Source organism: Saccostrea cucullata, unplaced genomic scaffold (assembly GCF_032062105.1).
Source record: "Saccostrea cucullata isolate Sc308-1 unplaced genomic scaffold, CSIRO_AGI_Scuc_v1 ctg171, whole genome shotgun sequence".
Lineage (NCBI taxonomy): Eukaryota > Metazoa > Mollusca > Bivalvia > Ostreida > Ostreidae > Saccostrea > Saccostrea cuccullata.
Window position 1 is genome coordinate 511941 of NW_026926065.1, and position 19730 is coordinate 531670.

General features: G+C 33.8%; 1 protein-coding gene across 1 annotated transcript in view; it reads right to left on the bottom strand.

The window, feature by feature from the left end:
* Positions 1 to 18945, bottom strand: part of LOC134270626 (zinc finger C3H1 domain-containing protein-like) — a 107864-nt gene extending 88919 nt beyond the window's left edge. The window contains exons 1-18 of the mRNA XM_062752866.1: positions 18413 to 18945; positions 16492 to 16826; positions 12217 to 12432; positions 11618 to 11855; positions 10890 to 11302; positions 10526 to 10697; positions 10025 to 10110; positions 9323 to 9832; positions 8962 to 9069; positions 8416 to 8670; positions 8207 to 8286; positions 7142 to 7316; positions 6395 to 6577; positions 4407 to 4865; positions 4195 to 4284; positions 3945 to 4054; positions 2776 to 2907; positions 742 to 863 (exon numbers count right to left, since the gene is read on the bottom strand). Of these exons, the coding sequence (XP_062608850.1) occupies positions 742 to 863; positions 2776 to 2907; positions 3945 to 4054; positions 4195 to 4284; positions 4407 to 4865; positions 6395 to 6577; positions 7142 to 7316; positions 8207 to 8286; positions 8416 to 8670; positions 8962 to 9069; positions 9323 to 9832; positions 10025 to 10110; positions 10526 to 10697; positions 10890 to 11302; positions 11618 to 11855; positions 12217 to 12432; positions 16492 to 16826; positions 18413 to 18869 (4141 nt within the window). The 5' untranslated portion in view covers positions 18870 to 18945. The remainder of the gene's footprint in view (positions 1 to 741; positions 864 to 2775; positions 2908 to 3944; positions 4055 to 4194; positions 4285 to 4406; positions 4866 to 6394; positions 6578 to 7141; positions 7317 to 8206; positions 8287 to 8415; positions 8671 to 8961; positions 9070 to 9322; positions 9833 to 10024; positions 10111 to 10525; positions 10698 to 10889; positions 11303 to 11617; positions 11856 to 12216; positions 12433 to 16491; positions 16827 to 18412) is intronic.
* Positions 18946 to 19730: the final 785 nt, after the last annotated feature.

Here is a 19730-nt window from a genome sequence, read left to right on the forward strand (position 1 = left end):
ATCTGTAAAAAAAAAAAAAACATGCTGGGTTGATCATCGTGATATAAAATTATTTCTTGAATAAATTCATTGTTTATGGCATCATTGTTAATGAAACGTTCACAATTTATACCGTATAATTATTTGTCAAGCAAACTTTGCATTGTTTATAGCAGAGATCATTCAAAATAATATTGTATTCGGCGTACTTTAACAAAGACCGCTTTCGCGGCAAAGCCGTGACTAAATGATTTTTATTAAACAGATAAAAAATCATTATAACAGTTCATATTAAAATTATTGTTTATTTAACTCTTATTTAATTATTTAATTGCATGTCCCTTGTGTGGCTTTGCATGCTTTACAACAGGGATAGCGTCAAACAATTAGCCGCGCTTCACTGACCTCATGCACCTGTGGCAGTATATCGAGATAACTGACACTTAAGAATGGACGTTTGTTGTGAAAACGGGGTGGCGGATGGCGGTATGTGAATTTGGCGGTATAAAGAGGATTTTATATAGAAGGAGAAACGTTCTTGGGAAATCATGGCGGTATTGCGAAAATGGCGATGAATTAAATGGCGATAATTCGAGAATTGACTGCATTTTTAATTTTTTCAAAACTCAAAGGCAACCATAAATTTCAAAATTAATATTCAAACTTTCTTTTAAAAATGACATTATGTTTAATATTTCTTTAGGAGTTTCTTTTTTTTTAATTTTTATTTTTCATCATTCCTGTATAAAATGATTCCCTTACTGATGAGCCTGCCGCTGTACTGAGGGGGCGTGTCAGCGGCCACTCCACAGATGACAGGGTTATACGACACAATGTCCTGGAGAACTTCCTGCTCCGATAGCCGGTAGTCACTCTGATGCTGTCTGTAAAATTAGATATCAGTATAAAGTATAGATATCAGTGTAACATTAGATATCAGTGTATGGTTAGATATCAGTGTAAAGTATAGATATCAGTGTAACATTAGATATCAGTGTATGGTTAGATATCAGTGTAAAGTATAGATATCAGTGTAACATTAGATATCAGTGTATGGTTAGATATCAGTGTAAAGTATAGATATCAGTGTAACATTAGATATCAATGTATGGTTAGATATCAGCATAAAGTATAGATATCAGTGTAACATTAGATATCAGTGTATGGTTAGATATCAGCGTAAAGTATAGATATCAGTGTAACATTAGATATCAGTGTAATGTTAGATATCAGTGTAATGTTAGATATCAGTGCAATGTTAGATATGACAAGTACAATCATGTTAAACATTCAATATTACATTGGATATCAGTACATGTACTACATTTTGAGAATAACCTGGTAGATATCAGTAATGCACTCATTTCAATATAACTTGTTTGAATTTGATATTTTCAAACTTATTTTCCTCTGATTTCAAAGTAAACTCCATAATGTGTTGATTCACATCATTATTTAACTCTTTAGAAAATACAAATTTTATTACAAAAATTGCATTGCAAAAATGGCCGGAGAATTTTATTTGTCTGTAGTGTCATAAGTGTTTTAATATCTAGTTCACTTAATTCCCAGCAGGTGTTGTTTAAGAATTAATAGGCCATTATGTTGTATACAAGTGCAAAAATGGCATGGAAGCTTACATGAGAATTTATCAAAGTAAGCCTCTATTATGCTAATTTCTCCAACTTATATTATAATGATGCAAATCTTTTATTGAAACAGGAATCTAGTCTTGAACTGGTACATATATCAACAGACAACATACAATTTATGATGCAGTTCAGTCAGAAAATTCATTCCGACACAAATCATACCGTTGCCTTAATTCAATATGCCATCCCTTCACCCCTTAACCCTCCACTGTTTTCTTCCGATTTTATGCCTGCATTTTTTGCAACCTAACTACATGTTAACAAGCATGTTAATCCCTGTACATTTTGCCTGATGTGATTTCCTGAAATGTTACACCGTTCAGTCATTGTGACACTGTATCCTTACAATAGATCATGGCTTCTGGCCACGTAAGAGGGGGGTGCTGATGAGAGGGGTACAGGTGCCAAGTAAACAGACCCCCTATGATGTTGTAACCAAGATCTTAAAACCAGTCAAAGGGAAGTAATCCGTAAATCCAGACAAAGCCCTGGCCATACAATACATAGTAATTATCCTCCTTCTATTACATGGGCCATAAAATGTGATCTGCGATGAAGACATCTTGTTAAGCTTCAGAGGGTTTACATGAATTTCAAAGTGTTTCATATACAGTTTATATAACCCATTTATTCAGTCTTGTACCGATTCATTAAATTTTATACTAATTCATTTAACCATTTAACTGAATTAAGCTCTGATGACCAACCCTTTTTTGATAGTGTAATACCTTGTTACAGGTGATGATTTGCAAGATGAAAATGTAATACAACTGATGCCATATCATAGCAGTGTTTTCATCAATTAATACATTTTTAAGTTGGCAAGTAATTCTGAAATGAGTAGCTGGAAAAAACACACTTAGTTCCTAAAGCTGCAAGGGGGTAACTTAAAGGGAGAATTTGAAATCTAAAAGCCTGTAGGAGGCATTTGCTGACTCTAAGAGACTTTATCAATCAATCATTGCTTTCTTTATACATGCTTATTTCATTCTTAATAATTCAAAATTCGAGGACTGAGAATCAACAATTTATATCTATAAGCATTCTTCACTCACGTGATAGCCACCAAAACACAAAAAATATATAAGGGGACAAGCCAGGACTCACTTTACTAAAACAGCTGATCATAAATAAAGTTACTCACCCATCACAATCGTCATCATTACAGGTGCCCTGTAGGTCGTATTTACAGAGAACTCGGTTGATGTTTAGTTTATTGGAAAACGTCACCGAGGATAAGGAAAGCTTATTCTTTGTTCTAAAGTATGGACTAAACCTGAAACAAGAATCACAGAATTGTTCAAAATATAATTCACATTAATGAAGGTGCCGTAAAATAATCACCATCAAGAAAACAAATACACACATACATAAAACTATTGAAATATCCAATATTTATCTGAAAGTCAATGTGATGCACTATGCAAAATTTGTAAGTTTTGCAATTTTTAATACAAATAAATATATTAAGGATGTTAGCTGTACATTTTAAATTGTTGTAGTGGTCTGGTATTAAGGATATTACCTGTATGATTTGAATTGCTGTAGTGGACTGGTATAAGGATATTACCTGTATGATTTGAATTGCTGTAGTGGACTGGTATAAGGATGTTACCTGTATGATTTGAATTGCTGTAGTGGACTGGTATATGGATTACCTGTTTGATTTGAATTGCTGTAGTGGACTGGTATAAAAATATTACCTGTTTGATTTGAATTGCTGTAGTGGACTGGTATAAGGATTACCTGTTTGATTTGAATTGTTGTAGTGGTCTGGTATAAGGATATTACCTGTATGATTTGAATTGTTGTAGTGGTCTGGTATAAGGATGTTACCTGTATGATTTGAATTGTTGTAGTGGTCTGGTATAAGGATGTTACCTGTATGATTTGAATTGCTGTAGTGGACTGGTATAAGGATGTTACCTGTATGATTTGAATTGCTGTAGTGGACTGGTATAAGGATGTTACCTGTATGATTTGAATTGCTGTAGTGGACTGGTATAAGGATGTTACCTGTATGATTTGAATTGTTGTAGTGGACTGGTATAAGGATGTTACCTGTATGATTTGAATTGTTGTAGTGGTCTGGTATAAGGATGTTACCTGTTTGATTTGAATTGTTGTAGTGGTCTGGTATTAGGATGTTACCTGTATTTTTGAGTATAAGGATATTACCTGTATGATTTGAATTGCTGTAGTGGACTGGTATAAGGATGTTACCTGTATGATTTGAATTGCTGTAGTGGACTGGTATAAGGATGTTACCTGTATGATTTGAATTGCTGTAGTGGACTGGTATAAGGATGTTACCTGTATGATTTGAATTGCTGTAGTGGACTGGTATATGGATATGGAATTTTCTCTGTACCACTGTCATCTTTCCTCCTTTGGACCTTCCTATGTTCTACTATTGCAGGTATCTGTCAAATTACAAGGATATATAAAAGTCAAGCTTTAATATCATCACACATATACATGTACTGTACTGTAAGTAGCTCAAGAAATAAACATACATTATTGTTTTTAAAAACTCTAGAATGTATTAGCATAGGTACAATACCTCTTGGGACTTCTGAACCACATTTTGGCAGTAGTTGCATGTTAAAGGTAAGACCTCTTGTTTTGACAGATATGTGGAAACATTTTCATCCTGCAGAAGAAATATCAATTTGGTAAAAAACAATGGATAATAACATAACTTTACTTGTGTTTGTTTTAACCATTAACACCCTTTATCTAAATTCTGATTTAAACTAGTTTGATTCCACTTACCAGTAACTGTTTAAGCTTTTTTAGCTGCTGTGAATTTGGCACATTAAAATCCGTGGACTTTTTGGGATTGTCCTTGGCACTGACAAAAGTTTTCACCGGTACACTGACACTCTCTGCCTTCTTCTCTATGTTTGGTTTGGTGCTGGGATTTATCTCCATCAGTGACCGACGACGTTTTACTGGTTTTTCTATATCTACTTCCTCCTCCTGTTCCGTAAGATCAATTTCGATTTTCTCAAGCCGTGGTATTTCGTCGGAGCTTTTCCTGCCAGCACTGATCCGAGCTTTTCTGGCCTGTATCTTCTGTTTGGCGTTGGCCATTTTGAGATGTTGGATCCTCCGAGCGTACTCTTTTTCCAGGCCTTGTAAACGTTCTTTTTCCTCAGCAATGTCAGCGGCGCTTTTCTTCTTGGTCTGTTGAAGGTTTTCTTTTCCCGAGGCTCCTTTCTTCACTGCATGCTGTTAAGGACCAATAAATTATAAAATTAAAAAACCAAATTAACATTCTGAAAAGTGAACAAGTACTGAGTATTCCTTAAATGTAAGAAATTATCTCTTATACCCAGTTTTTCAGTTATCTCTGTCACAATAAGTGAACTATATAAACAACTTAATTAAAACAGAAAGTAGAAAATTGCTATGATTTCTTTCTTACTACCCAAATATTTCAATTAAAAATAAATTCTGTTCTCTATTCACAGGTTTCCCTCTGTTTTTATGACAGAGAGAGTAACGACAATGAAGAGTTTTTTAATTTAGCACCTGAATGAGACACTAAGATCATAGACACAGATAAAAATGCCACTTTAGGGTGCTGTTCCTCATCTTTATACAAAGGCCTGAAAATGACTTTTATTAACGAAACTAACTGTGTTTTAAAGAAACTGACAATTTACATAGAAACTGACAATTTATATAGAAACTGACAATTTTTAAAGAATCTGGCAACTATTAACGAAACTGATAATTTCTACAGAAAATGACAATTATTAAAGGATCATGACAAGGTGATTGATGAGTGGAAGTGAAACTATAGATTAATTTTATGTTTAATTAAAGTGTACATGACTATCCTCTAACTACAAAACAGAACCCTTAACTATGTGTCTTATATACCAGACCTAACGCCTATTTCTAAAACAGGCATCTAGATACAGACCTAACTCCTATTTCTAAAACAGGCATCTAGATATACAGAACTCTGGAGTTTCACCTTCTCATGGATGCAGTAGGAGGAAATCATGTACTAAATCAAATATTTACCACGAATAATGAATGTTGCTTTTATTAAAAACTAATCTAATACAGTAATACTATCCATATCTGGGATTTAAGCAATGAGTATCAAATCTTATACACAGATTTCTTTATTAATCATTACTGTTTAGGTGAAATGATTTATTTCCCACAGAATTCTATAGGAAAATTCACTTCACTTGATTGATATAGCACCTGAATGAGACACAGAGACCTGAAAGAAGGGGCCTAAGTGACACTTTAAAGTGCAAAGACGAAAACAGCTTCTATGAAAACTCATTCTTAAATGTCTATCAAAGCAATAGGAGTGAAACATACATAAAGGTTCTATACATGGTACAAAATCTCTACTTTCGGTTCAGTTTGTTTTTTCGGATCGTCATTCAGTCGGGTTTGGCGTGAGGTATAAACATGCTTCTCTGTATAATTAGTTCAAAAACGTAAATTTTTGTGGACTTAAAGTTTGTGAAATAACTTTTAACAGTCAAATCAATTAAATTGGTTTATTCTATCCATTTTGCACATAAATTATTTGACTAGATTAAGTAAAAGAAAGCATAAAACAACAGTTGAAATTGTTTCCTTCTATCAAAATGTACACTTTAAATGCAAAGATGAAAATTTTACCTACGTATTGAAAAGGATTCTTAAATGTCCATCAAAGCAAATACCATCAAACACTGGATTAGCTTGAAAATTTTTCTAGATATTCATAGAGAGCTTATTTGTACCTCGTTAATAACTGTGACAGCTAAGTTTTTTCCCCTGGACTTGCCGGCCACGGTGACCTCCCTGGAGGAGCTAGGGACGGAGTAGTCCTCCCCGTACACCTGTACCCCCTCCTCCTTCACCTCGGACTCCAGCCTCTCCAAATCCTGGGCTCTCTGGTTCACTTTGTCTCTCAGTTCCCGGGCCTGCAAAAAGACAGTGTCTCTTTAGAACATTCGACGTGACAATGTTTTCCCTGAAACATATAATTAAGGGGTGATGGTTTAAAAGTAAAAACTTTTGTACACAGTTTTCTCTGGACATTACACACATTAGCTTTGTATCATAACATATCACCTACCATCCTCATCCAATCATTTTTTCTTTATCAAAATAAGACCAAATGAAATTCATACTTTTTAGGAAGACAACTCTATTTGAAATGTTCTAACCTTTAGGTCGACATTTACCCATTTTGGTATTTGTTGTTTACCTTGTTTACATGTTGTTCTGAATTTGTCATTTACCTGTGTATTGATTTGTCATTTACATTGTTTCTTGGGGATTTTTGTCATTTATATGTTTTTCAGGATTTGTCATTTACCTGTGTTAAGAATTTATTATTTACCTGTTTTAGGATTTATCATTTACCTGTTGTAAGGATTTAGCATTTACCTGTGTTTAGGATTTGTCCTTTAGGTTGTGATGTAATGCAAAACTTCACACTTAACTGAAATCACTATTACCTCTTTTTTGGATTTATTATTTACCTGTTTGCGGGATATGTCAAACTGTTGTTTTTTCTGGGCCACCACACTCTCGGCCTCAAGTAGCTGTTGTCTCAGATCCTCTAAGCTGCCTTGGGCTTCTGTCCAATCTTTCTTATTTTTAGCGCAGCGCTTTAACAGGGATTTAAATAATTCCCTTCCCTTCTCCACACCAGTTCTACAGATAGATAAAATATGTTTTGATTAGGGATGTCAAAATTGTCAATAATTGATATTCGAATATTCGATAGAAGTATTCGAATATATTCGAATATTCGATAAAATAAATACATCTTGCACTATTTAATATATATCTTCACACACCTGTCAAGCAGTATAGGTTTTATGCCATTATTTTGGGGAAAAAAACTCATGTAGAGTTTGGAAAATGCACTACAAATATATATATTTTTAAAGAATTATTGAATAGTATACATCCAAAATAAAATGACTGCTTTTAGAAAATTCAAAAGATTCTTTAATATGTTCCAGATTAATTGATCATCTTACTAAAGTCTACACTGATAACTCCTACAAATTTATACCAAGCAGAACAATTATCTAATGGTGAAATATTAAAAGCAATTACTATTTGCTAATTATAATTTCCTGATAATGATTCTTGACGTTATATTTACATAAACAAGAAGTCAGTGTGTTTACAGTAAAACTGGGCCCTTACAACAATACAAGCTGATTGTTAGTACTGGAAACTATTATACCACTAATTAAGTGAACAAATAAATAAATTACTCTAATAGATACACTCTTTACATCTTTAAGGCTATCCAAGAGGAGTGTTTTTTTTTATTTTGTACAAACTTGATTCAATTTCTAATAAAACTTGCCAGGTTTTTCTCTATTTTTAATGCCTTTATACTTAAAAACGAATATTCGAATCATAAATTTATATTCGAATATCAACTCATCGAATGAATATTCGAATATTCGAATATTCGTTGACATCCCTAGTTTTGATTTCAACAATGAAGGAAAAGATCTCAATTCTTGCAAGGGCTGAAATGACTGATAGAATTAGTTGTTCTTCTCATTTTATAACTATTCTACCTTTGATTCTGGAGTTCGTCTTCCAATTCTTTAAGCTTTTTTTTCCTCTCATTGTCCTCTTTTTCTTTCTTTTCCATATTCTGAAGAACATTAAATCATTCATCAAGAAACATGCATCTTCTCTTACAGTATTGTCAATATCATTCTATCTTTATTAAATACGCAATTTAGGAAAAATTCAGTTTACAATTTCACAAATCAATACCTACCTCTGATGATTTCCTGGCCTCTTTTAAAAAGGAATCTAACCCCGACAGAAGACTGGAGGTGACGGGTCGAGGTTGGATTGCCTTAGCACTGCTACCTACAGAGGTTTTACTGGAGTTATTGTAGGACATCTGATTGGCTGATGAATTAGGAATGGTTGGGATTCTCTGTGAGGTCTGTAGAGAAGATGATTGGAATTCATCCTCATCAGAGGAATCATCATTTAAATTAATAACTACGGGGTCATGAACTGGAATCTGTAAATGAAATAAACAAAATTTACAAATGCTTAAAAAAAAGTATATGAAAAAACAACTAATAATTTCATCAGTCACTATTTCTATTCAAAATTTAAAAAAAAGAACTATCTTTTGTCTTTATGACTATTTTCACTTTCATTTTTCATGACAATTTTTTCACAATGGACATACAATGCTCTTTGAGAGCAACATCATTAAAATGTCAGCCATCCTTGGCTGATAATTTTGTTCAAACATTCTAACAGCACACTATTGGTATGTAAATTTTACAAAGTGCTGCTGCCATACCACTAGCTGTGTCATGGGCTGCCTATTTCTTGCTGGTTTTGGTTTCAGGGTAATGGCTGTTGATGCTGGAGACTGACTTCTGGTTGGGGAACTATCCGCCGATTTTATCTGCAATAAAAACATCTTATACCAATGTTCAATGCCTTCTATTTTACATTAAGATAAAAAAAAATTCTTAAACATTTTTTTTTGGCAAAATTGAATAACTCTTTGAAATTAGCATGCAGAAATAATTCATTCTCAGATTAATGACCTTTTTTCTGCATTACAAAAGAAATGAATTTCCTTCAACTTGCTCTTAACTCATACAAGTACGTTATATAAACATGTACACATAATATAAAGCAATATTGCAGGATACCTCATTTGTCAATTTCTGTATCTTCTCTTTCATTTTCCTAGCTGCCATTGACTTCAGTAGTTGGGCTCTTAGATGTGCTTCCTCCTTGTCAAGATCCTCTGAAAGATTAGGAGAGGATCTAAGAGCTGCATAAATATCTGTAGATCCTCTCCCTTCAATCTGTGTGGAACTCTGAGTAATTTCCTCCTCTGGAGGGGGTTCTAAAGGCAAAGGGGGTGGAGATGTAAGATCTGGAGGGGGTGGGGGCTGGGGTTCATCTGGGGGTAGGGGTGGAGGGGGAGGTGGGGGTGGGAGCTTAAGGGGATCAATGTTTTCTGGGGGATAAAGTTCTGTCCAAGGTTTTAACACGCCACTGTAGGAAGGGTCGCTGTAATTCTGATTAAACAAAGGATCTTCCCAGGCTGCTGTCTGAGACTCTGTAATCTCCTCTGACATGATATCACTGTAACCGGGAAAGTAGGGGTCATTCCAGTGAGGTATCTGAAGACTGGCCCCAGAAGTATCTACATTCTGTAAAATAAACAACCATAATTAGTCCCTACCATTACTAAACAATTAAAAAAGTACTTGAAAGAAATCACTGTCTTTATATGCACAGGTTAGAAAAAAAATTGGTACAGAAAAACTAATGGGTATTTGCATCATATAAGTTTCGCTAATGACTAGTAAATACACTACAGACAGAAAGACTGACTAACTTACCATCAGAGGCACAGGGTATCCAAAACCTTGGCGATAATCTTTGTCCATTAGATCTTCAAATCCAGCTGTCTGCTCCATGGATATAGCTTTAAATCAAAAACAATACTGATAAATTTCTTTGTACCTTACAGCTTAGACGGGAAAGAATCACCAGAAAGAATTGCTTGAATCCCAATTTGCAGCAGCACCCTAGCCCATGGGGAAAATTTTAATTGGCAATCCAAATATGTTCTCTATTTGATTTCCTCCTTGTCTATAAAAGAAGACCTTTATATTTATGCTTTAATGAATGTTTAATAAATATTGAACAAGAGGTCCTGCAAAAGAAGAAAATGTAAAAAGATCATATCCAAAACAGACATAAATGCACTCTATACATTTGCTGAGCAAATTCTAATAAGAAAGCTCGGTCCCAGACTCAAACATCTTTATATTTAATTTTCTGACTCGACACTATGTAATGTTATGGAGAGGCTACGTTAAGTATTCAGTGATACAGACCTGGGGACCCATCATCACTGTCCAGATCCATCTCCACCTCATCATAGTTATCTGTCAGGGGCACCGCCGGGGCAGCCACCTGTTTACCAGCAGGGGCCACCTGCTTACTGCCAATGGGGGGCACCTGCTTACTGACAATGGGGGGCTTCTTCTTACTGTCTGTACCTGAGGCCTTAAAATGAAAAATAAAGCTCTATACATCTGGGTACAAAACAATACAAAAGAATTACAATATTGAAACCAAATTTTATCAAAGATAATGATAATTATATAGACTATAAAGAGTCTTATTTTCTAGTTCTTTAATTTTTTTCTTTGAATTTCAGTCACCATATCCAATATTTTGAAACAAAGCTCTCATTACCTTGCTGTACTCTGGATATCGTTTATCATCTAACATCCTGAGGAATCTGTTGACCTGCTCCTTGGGGTCATCAATAGTGAGGATCCGTTGAATTTCTCTACGTTTGTCCTCCTCTGCCCTCCTTTTGTCTTCCTCCCTTCTCTTGTCCTCCTCTGCCCTTCGTTTTTCCTCCTCAGCTCTTCTCTTGCTCTCCTGTCTCCGTTTCTCTGCCACGCTTGGTTTCCTCTGATCCTGTCGGCGTGCGTCTGTACTACTGTCTCTCCTATTGTCGTTCCTCCTCGATGGCTGACGTCTGATGCTAGAAGAACTTGCTGAAGGTTTACGAGAGCCTGGAGATTTCCCAGATGAGGTTGACCTTGAACTCCTGTTTCCCAGGTTCCTGTCATTTCTGCGACCTTCACCTGGTCTACTATCTATTTTGAAAGAAAAAAATCTTGTTTAATAATCTTATAGTGTATGCATGTTCTTCAGATAATATACATCGATAATTTAAGTCTAGTATGTCTCCCATTTTGAGAACTATTTCCATGACACCTTGCAAGTAAACAATTTAATAAATTGCTTTGAATTATTAATAAAACATTCTATATTCAGACCTATTTTTTAATTCTTCTCTTAGACATAAAAAGAACAGCAAGTAGAGGACTAAAATATTCAGCAGCAACAGCTTGCTGCTGAAAGAATTGTTTATTATTAAAACCAACGAAAAGTAATGATAAAACAAAAACCTTTTGACAGCCTTGTCTGTCTGTCTGTGCCACCACTTGGTCGCCTGGTGCTCCTGTCGTTACTTCTGGATCTTCTGTTTGGGCCGTCTTTTTTATCTTTCGTGTCCTCTTTAGCTGAGGGCTTCTTCTGACCTTCTGGAGATTCCTCCTCCTTCTTCATGGCAGAAGCTAGAGCAGCAAGGCGAAGCTCCAATAGATTTACTTCCTCTTCTTCATCTTCTTCTTCTTTCGACACTTCCTGTAGCACAATAATCAAATTTAGACATTTTAGACACTTCCTGTAGTTCAATGTTACAATGTTAATTTATTGAATCTCTGTTCCCTCTAAAAGTACAAATGGACAATACTTTAAATTGTAATAAAACTCTTACTCAAATTTAGTCTTTTTTGCTTAAAGTAGAATTTTCCTTTTAATTCATAAAATTCTTCAAAACAGAAGTAAAGACGGACAAGTAATGAGTTAAATCTGAATTTCACTTTCCTAGAAAAAGCTTTTATGGTTTTATATTTTTTACACTTTATAAAACATTCCACTATGAAATACATTTTTAAAATCTCTAACAAAGACAATCACACACTACACCAGTAAATGTCCCCACCTCTTGTTCGTTTTCTACACCTGACTCCTCATCACTTAGCACCACCACCACCTCCTCTCCTTGTGGTTCTAGTTTGGTGGTGTCCTCTGTGGTATCCTGTGGCTCCTTTTTCACCACTTCACCACCACCACCTGCAGCATCCTTCTGGTCCTCTGTTTTGGTGGTTACCTTGTCTTCTGGTTCTTCCTTGATTGTTACTGGAGGTTCCCTCTTCTCCTACAAGGAGAATTAGTTTGTATAAACTTGTAACTTCTTTGTGAGGTTTCAAAGGTGAAATCTAATGTTGGGTATACAGTATTAGAAATGTGTAAATGAACATTCTTTGTATATATACTTCCTAATCTAACATTTTCTTATTTCTAGAATGCCCTAAGCAATATTAAGCAGTGGAAAATATACCATATTATAGGTGATATGGTTTGACCTTTCTAACATTTTATCAAACTGAATGTGAGATACCTTGTCAGTAGCTTATGACTAACCAAAAAGAAAAACAATAAACAAACAAACAATATCCTTCATTCTTCCCCAAACTTTATTTTCATCAAGACTTAAGTTATTGAATGTACAATTTTTTTTTTAAGTTCTCACGATAAGTAAGGCGAAAACATTGTTAAAAAATTGAAAAAAAAAACTAGAAATCTTTGGAACAATGAAATAAACAGATGAACATGGTTTAACTTAACATATATTTGAGAAACAAGGCAGCCAGATTTCTCAGTTTTGAAAGCAAGTAATGTTACATGTATGAGGGTTGTCCGTAAAGTTCGTGGACAAGCTAACAATTAAAGAAAAGTTGCATCATTGATATTTATTATTAAAATACTTCTAATCCTTTACTAAATGTGAATTGAAAAATGTAAAATCTTATTCAATTTCAAATGTTTATTTTCAATTATGGCTTCATAATTAGACTTGGAATGGAGACCCGGAGCACCGCAAAATTTTAATTAAAAAATTATGTATCACTTTATAAATTTCATTTGTATTTCATAAAATTCTGCAGAAATCTGGATGACTTTTACATTATGAGGTTGACAAAAGCTATCACGTCAAACATGCAAAATTTGAACGTTTAAGGTTGTAAAATGGCTGCGCAATCAAAGTTAGAACTTATTAAGATGGATCGGAATTGTTCCAAAAAAGGGACCTTTTTGGAATAGGTGGAGCAGTGAGCAGTGACAAAATTCTGCGTAGACATCGGATAAACACCTAGACCAATACATTTTGTAAACAATCGGGAAAACATAGTAAAAGAAGCCGTGCATTATTATTTAAGTGACATATAATATTTTCAGACGGAAGGAACAGTTTATAGGATTACATGCGTGAAGGAAAACCATCATCTCGAAATTGCAGTGCTGTAAAAATGACTTTCATAACGTGACTTTACTGTATTTCCGCAAATAAAATCATTTTTTACTTGGACAGAGGTTAGATGATTACACGATATGAGACAGGCATTGTTAAATATTATTTTACGTGTGAAACCTGAACATTTTGTACACATATTTATGAGTGGTTAAAGTGGCATAAGAAATATATTGAGTTAAACGGTGACTATGTTGAGAAAAGTTACATGTACTCTTTATGCTTTTGACGTCGGGTAACGTCGAGAATTATCATTTTAATGCTCCGGGTATGAGAGTTTGTCTTTTTTTAATCTATTAAAAATATAACTATTTGTGCTTTGTTTTTGTTGAAAAGTTGCATGTTAATAAAACAAAACATGAATTTAATGAAAATAATAGTTTCTTTATATTTTATCAATGTTTGTCAGTAATTTTCAATGTTGTCCACGAACTTTACGGACAACCCTCGCAATATGATTATTATGTGAAATATTATAGACTTAAGAATTACTTTCACTCTTTTTCTTCCTTTCCTATTGATTTTTTTTAATTGGCATTTAACAGGTCGAGACCACTACCTTATATGGAAAGCAATTTTCAACACGTGACGATGTCTTCGTCACACCCGTTCTCCAATCAAGTGAATGAGTCCCAAAGAATGACACTCTACTACATGTTTCCGATTCAATGGCGACAAGTGGTTTTTGTCGGTTTACTGCACATTATTTAACCCGTCACCGGAAAACATGTAGAGCTTCTTTATCACTTTATAAGACCGAAATTGAAAGATTATATTCTAAAGACATTGCTCCATGCTCACATTTAATATTGAAGTTGTTTTAGATGATTTATAGATGCTTCGAATACCGTACAAACGCTTTGACGTTTGCATGTACATAAAACATTTTCTGATAATATATTGAGGGGTTAAATAATAATTGCACACCTTCTCCTGCTGTCTAAAACCAAGGACCTATATACTATCTGCTTAAACTATGTACATGTATATCACGTGAAAAAAACTCAATGTTTTATCAGAACAATAGCATAATTCCACGTCTCTTTGAACAATGTTTAGGCCAATGTATTATAAGTTGATATAAGGCTTCATAAAGCAAATTTTGTAAATGTGAGCATAGAAATGACAGATTATACATCAGTCTAAATATTTCTTTCACAAATCTCAAAAAAGAATTGAAAATAAGTTTCCAAGGGACAATTAAAGTTGCCCTTTATTTTCAACACAGCTGGGTAAATGTAGTAGCCCACAATGCATTGCGGCTCATTCAGCCGTAGGTAAAGTAAACAGATAGCTTATTTACATGCAAATTTATGCCAACGTCAGAAAATCTAGTGGTCTCGACCTGTTTAATATTGTAACTTTCAAAATAACCATTGAATTTGCATGGGAGTTAGGGAGAAAAGTTGTACATACATCTAAATCTAACTTTTAGTTTCATGAAGCATTTAATTTTTTTAATAATTATTTTTTTTAAAGGAATTCTTAAGATATATTTTGTGAGTCATAACCCTTACTACTACATTTACTACTTTATTCATTCATTTAGAAACTACAAAAATACTAAAAATAGAATTCTGTCATTGTTAAACATGCTAAAGTTCTTCCTTTTGTGGTTGGATATTTTGAGAAGTGATTAATCCAACAAATTCTGTGCAACATCCAACAACATATGACTTTACCTGCACTTCTTGAATGCAGCCATCTTTGACTTGCTTACGCCAAAACCCAGGAAAAACTCTTATAACCTTAAGTCAAAAAGTGGCAGAATTAAAGACAGTCATGAGAAAATCAGCAAGGAAAAAAGAATCAAGTAGAAATCCACATGCAAGAAATAATACTGTATATTATCTATCTTCCTATATCATTTCTTAAGGAATCAATTTACGTCCTATCTGTGCATGCCATGAGAGTTTAAACTAAATGTAAAGAAGATTTTTTTCTCCTTATTTTATCTAAAATAAAAAATAGAACCACTTTAAACCATCAATCTGTATCATGCATCATAAAAACAAGAAAACAAAAACCAACAAATTCCTTCTTTACCAAACAATTGCAATCAATGCATGGATTTCAACTCATAATACACTTTGAAACTTTCCCATAACTATTTACTATTTTAACACTTCATGAATACTAAAGGTTACAAACATATATAAACTATGTCTTGAAAACATGGAAAACTCACATATGCAGGTATAAGAACTTTGACTACAGGAATCACAATGGGTTTTATTTTATTTTTTTGTATACTTAACTAATAGATAAACATTAATCAAGCCCAAAGTAATTAGATAACTGTAAATGTTCATTCACTGAAAATCATAAAATTGCTAAGTTTATATTTCCAAGATAAGTACTAGCAAGGTCATTATTACTTTATATTTACATCCACTGAATATTTTCTCCTTTATTTCTTAAGAAAACCATTTAAGTTTATCCGTTCATGAACAACACTAGACATATCACCTGTACAGATTTCTTGATCAGTGGCTGTTCCATCAATGAAATGTATGATGACGTACATATCAATACATTAATTAATCTTTTAAATCCTACTTTAAATGATTATTTACATATAGATATAAACAATAAAATGTCTTTCTTTGGTTGTTAGTACGGGAATGAATGTCAAAGCTGTTGCAGAAATTGTTTTTTGCAACAGGTGCGACATTAATTCCCATAACGTACTAACAACCAAAGATAACATTTTATTGTTTAAATTTATTATTTATAAACTGCTTTTAGAACATTGATATTTATAATACTGCCATTATAAATAACATACATGTACAAAAAATGACTGCGAGTCAAAAACTAGCTGAAATGGCTTTTAGTATATCATACTGCACCCACTACATTCTCACCATTAAGAATATGAAATTAAAAAAAATTACAACACACCTTTTCTTTAGCCACATCTCCAGTGATGTCAACAACAACTTTCTTCTCTGGTTTCCTGGGAGTGAATTTCTTGTTTGGGGGTAGGGGGGCAGTGGATTTTGTTTTTTCGGCTTTCTCCTGAGTTACTGTTACTTTTATTGGCTCTTCTGTAGTTTTCTCAGTATGCTCTGTTGCTGTTTTCTCCTGTGTCTGGAGATCTGCTAACTTCTCTTTGATGTCCATGTACTTCTTTAGAAGCCCCTCATAATTATCTGTGCCCCCTTCTACATCTACTTCATCAAACAGGGAGTCTTTCTGTACTTCTTGGTTAGGGTACTGTTTTCTCCTATCATTTACTGATACAAAATGACTTAAGGAAGTTTTGGACAAAAATTACAAATTCTTCTAGTCTTGACTACTTGAGGAAAAATAATTATACATTTGAAAGAGTACAGACAATTTGAACTTGAATTGAAATGGAATCAGGGCCGTCACTGCCCTCAAATTTGGACCAAATATCGGACCAATTCCCAATGGCACAAAGTGCTAGATTTTCCCAATTTCATACTTAAGAATTCCCAAAAACGTGTTTTCTTGTTTATATCACCTAATTTTCCACACATACATCCTTTATTTGATCCATTTAGCAGTAATGCATGATTAATTTTAATCTGCAACAACCCTGTCATGATCGTTTATTTCTAATTCGAATTTCCTCTGTCATGGAATAGAGATCTATAGATAAGTCATATGTAAATTGGGTTGGGGAACTTATTTTCATTATTAAACAAGGATAAACATTATGAGTTAGTTCATAAAATAAATTAGTTTATTTTAAAGTGAATTATAAGTTAAAATAAAATCTTGGATACTATCTATTTCATTTGCATGTGTTAAATGACATGAAAAAAAGAAAGAAATTGTAGATCTAGGCAATTACCATTAAAAGGAAAATTTTAAATAGTAACTTGATAATTTCAATACAGTTATTCTTTATAATCTAAATTTTTGATTTATTTAAGATGCAATTAAACAGTAAGAAATACCCCCTCCCCACATTTTTCAGTCTCTGTATCATATGAAACAAAAAAAAAAATGCCTGTTTAGTAAGTAAATGATTGGTCTGTTAAATATAGATTTTATCAGACCTTCTGACTTATGTCCTGTAAATTTTAGCTTTTCAAGTATACTTTTCAAAGTGATAAATGGCTTTCATGATTAAATATTTTGCTTGGCTGTAGGGGGGGGGTGTTAATACATGAAAGTATGTTTAAAATTTCCCCAATTTGACAAAAATGTCGAGGATTTTTCGCAATATAGAGGGACCCGGTCCCTGTACCAAAAGGTACTGTGACAGCTCTGGGTATGAATTCACAAATATATACATTGGCAATACATGTTTTGAAAACTGATTTATGTCCTATACCTGATGATTTCAGTTTTTATAGTGAGCGCAGCAAGTAGTATAAAGCTCACCACTGCTAGCTCTTAAAAAACGCCTGGGCAAAGAGAAAATTTGGACTTTGCACATTGATCCAAACAATTTTCCGCAGTTACCTTTGGTCCCATAATCCATAGCGAAATGAATCTCGCTGCAAGCTACTTTCTCGAAGTAACAAGGCATTCCAAGAAAGAAATAAACACCCCTAATGGCCCTATACTTTAACAGATATATAGCAGATAAATAGTAGATTAAGCATATCTGCATGAATAGAATTATATTCATAGTGTTCAGACTTTGATTTGGTAATAAAACATACACATGACATCTGGACTAAATGCTAAGACAGTTTCAAACATCAGAATTCGTTTGGACTTACTGAACTGAATTCCGAGTATAACGTTCTCATAGATGCAATATGTATGGAAGAAGAATCAAAAGCCGCATTATGAACCTTCTAAAAATTGCTATTCAAACATGGCACAAAAAAGTAAAGGATACAGTATCTGTTATTTTGTTGAATTGGATGATTTTTATGTCCGGTTGGATTTGTATGATGTCGCATTAGAGGGGTGGGAGAAGGGAGGAGTGGTCGATTGTTTGGAAGTCGTGAAATGTGGCTCCTCTGTTCCCATTTCTGGGGTGGAGGTGGTGTCGCCATGGGTCGAATTCTGTCGTATCTCAATGGCCCCATTCCATGATTGTAGTCCCATGTTGAAGGCGCTTTCGTCTGATAATTTGGAACAAAATTTGGTGGTGGCGGTAGTCTGTACGATAAGTTCTGCCACACAGTGTTTATCCTGGTGTGACGAGCTCTGACGTTGGGTTCCACAAACGTATTCCCATTCAAATTTCTTTGGTTCAGATTTTGGTGGTTCTCATTATTTTCGGGTTCGTTGTCATCATCAGATAATTCTCCTTCTTCTTTTTGTGATCCACTGTCATTAGAACCCCCCATTTTGTATGTAAACCCAAATTACTTCTAAACTTTCTCCTTTGGTTTTTCTCATGACACTGAACAATGGCGTAATTTTCTCTTCCGGTAAGGATACCAAGCCCGACCGTTTTTCTTAACTTTTCAAAAAACGTAAGCATTACTGAAGCAAGTTTATCTTTGATAAATATTTCTCCCGACCAACTGTCTAAAAATGACCCGTCTCAAAACTTTTTTAAACTTCAGAAAACAATTATGAATATTTAGCATTTTTGATAAAAAAAAAAACATTCCATCTTTCCTTTTGACAAAAATTTTTCATCCTAATTTATTACAAATCTAGAATCCAGTCCATTAGATTATGAGTTCACTCAAGATGAAGTTTTAAAAATATACTGAATTTAAAAAATAATAATTTAAACGAAATATTGTAATGAATGGCGATTATTAGTGAACTTGGAAAAAACAAATGTCATTACAATTTTTCCTCAAAGTACAGATGATGAAAATGGGTAATATTTTGTTTTTTACTACAATCATATAGAAATAACAAATCAGTATAAATTTGCACATTATACACTGTTGTAGGACTTGTGTTTAAAACTGATGGAATAATGAAATTCTCAGCAGAACTACTGACAGAAAGAGCTAGAAAGGCCTAATATGCTATTAAAACTAAATTTCCAGTTATGTCGAGACAAAATTAATTTAATTTTAATAGGTTTATTATCCTCATATCATTTTCAGTTTAAAAAAAAAAAACAACAACTCCACTGAATATCTTTTCGATTGGTTGAAGACAAGATGCAGGGGTGGATCCAGAAATTTTTTCCGGGGGGGGGGGGTAACCCAGTTTAAAAAAAATCCAACACAGAAATTTCTTGA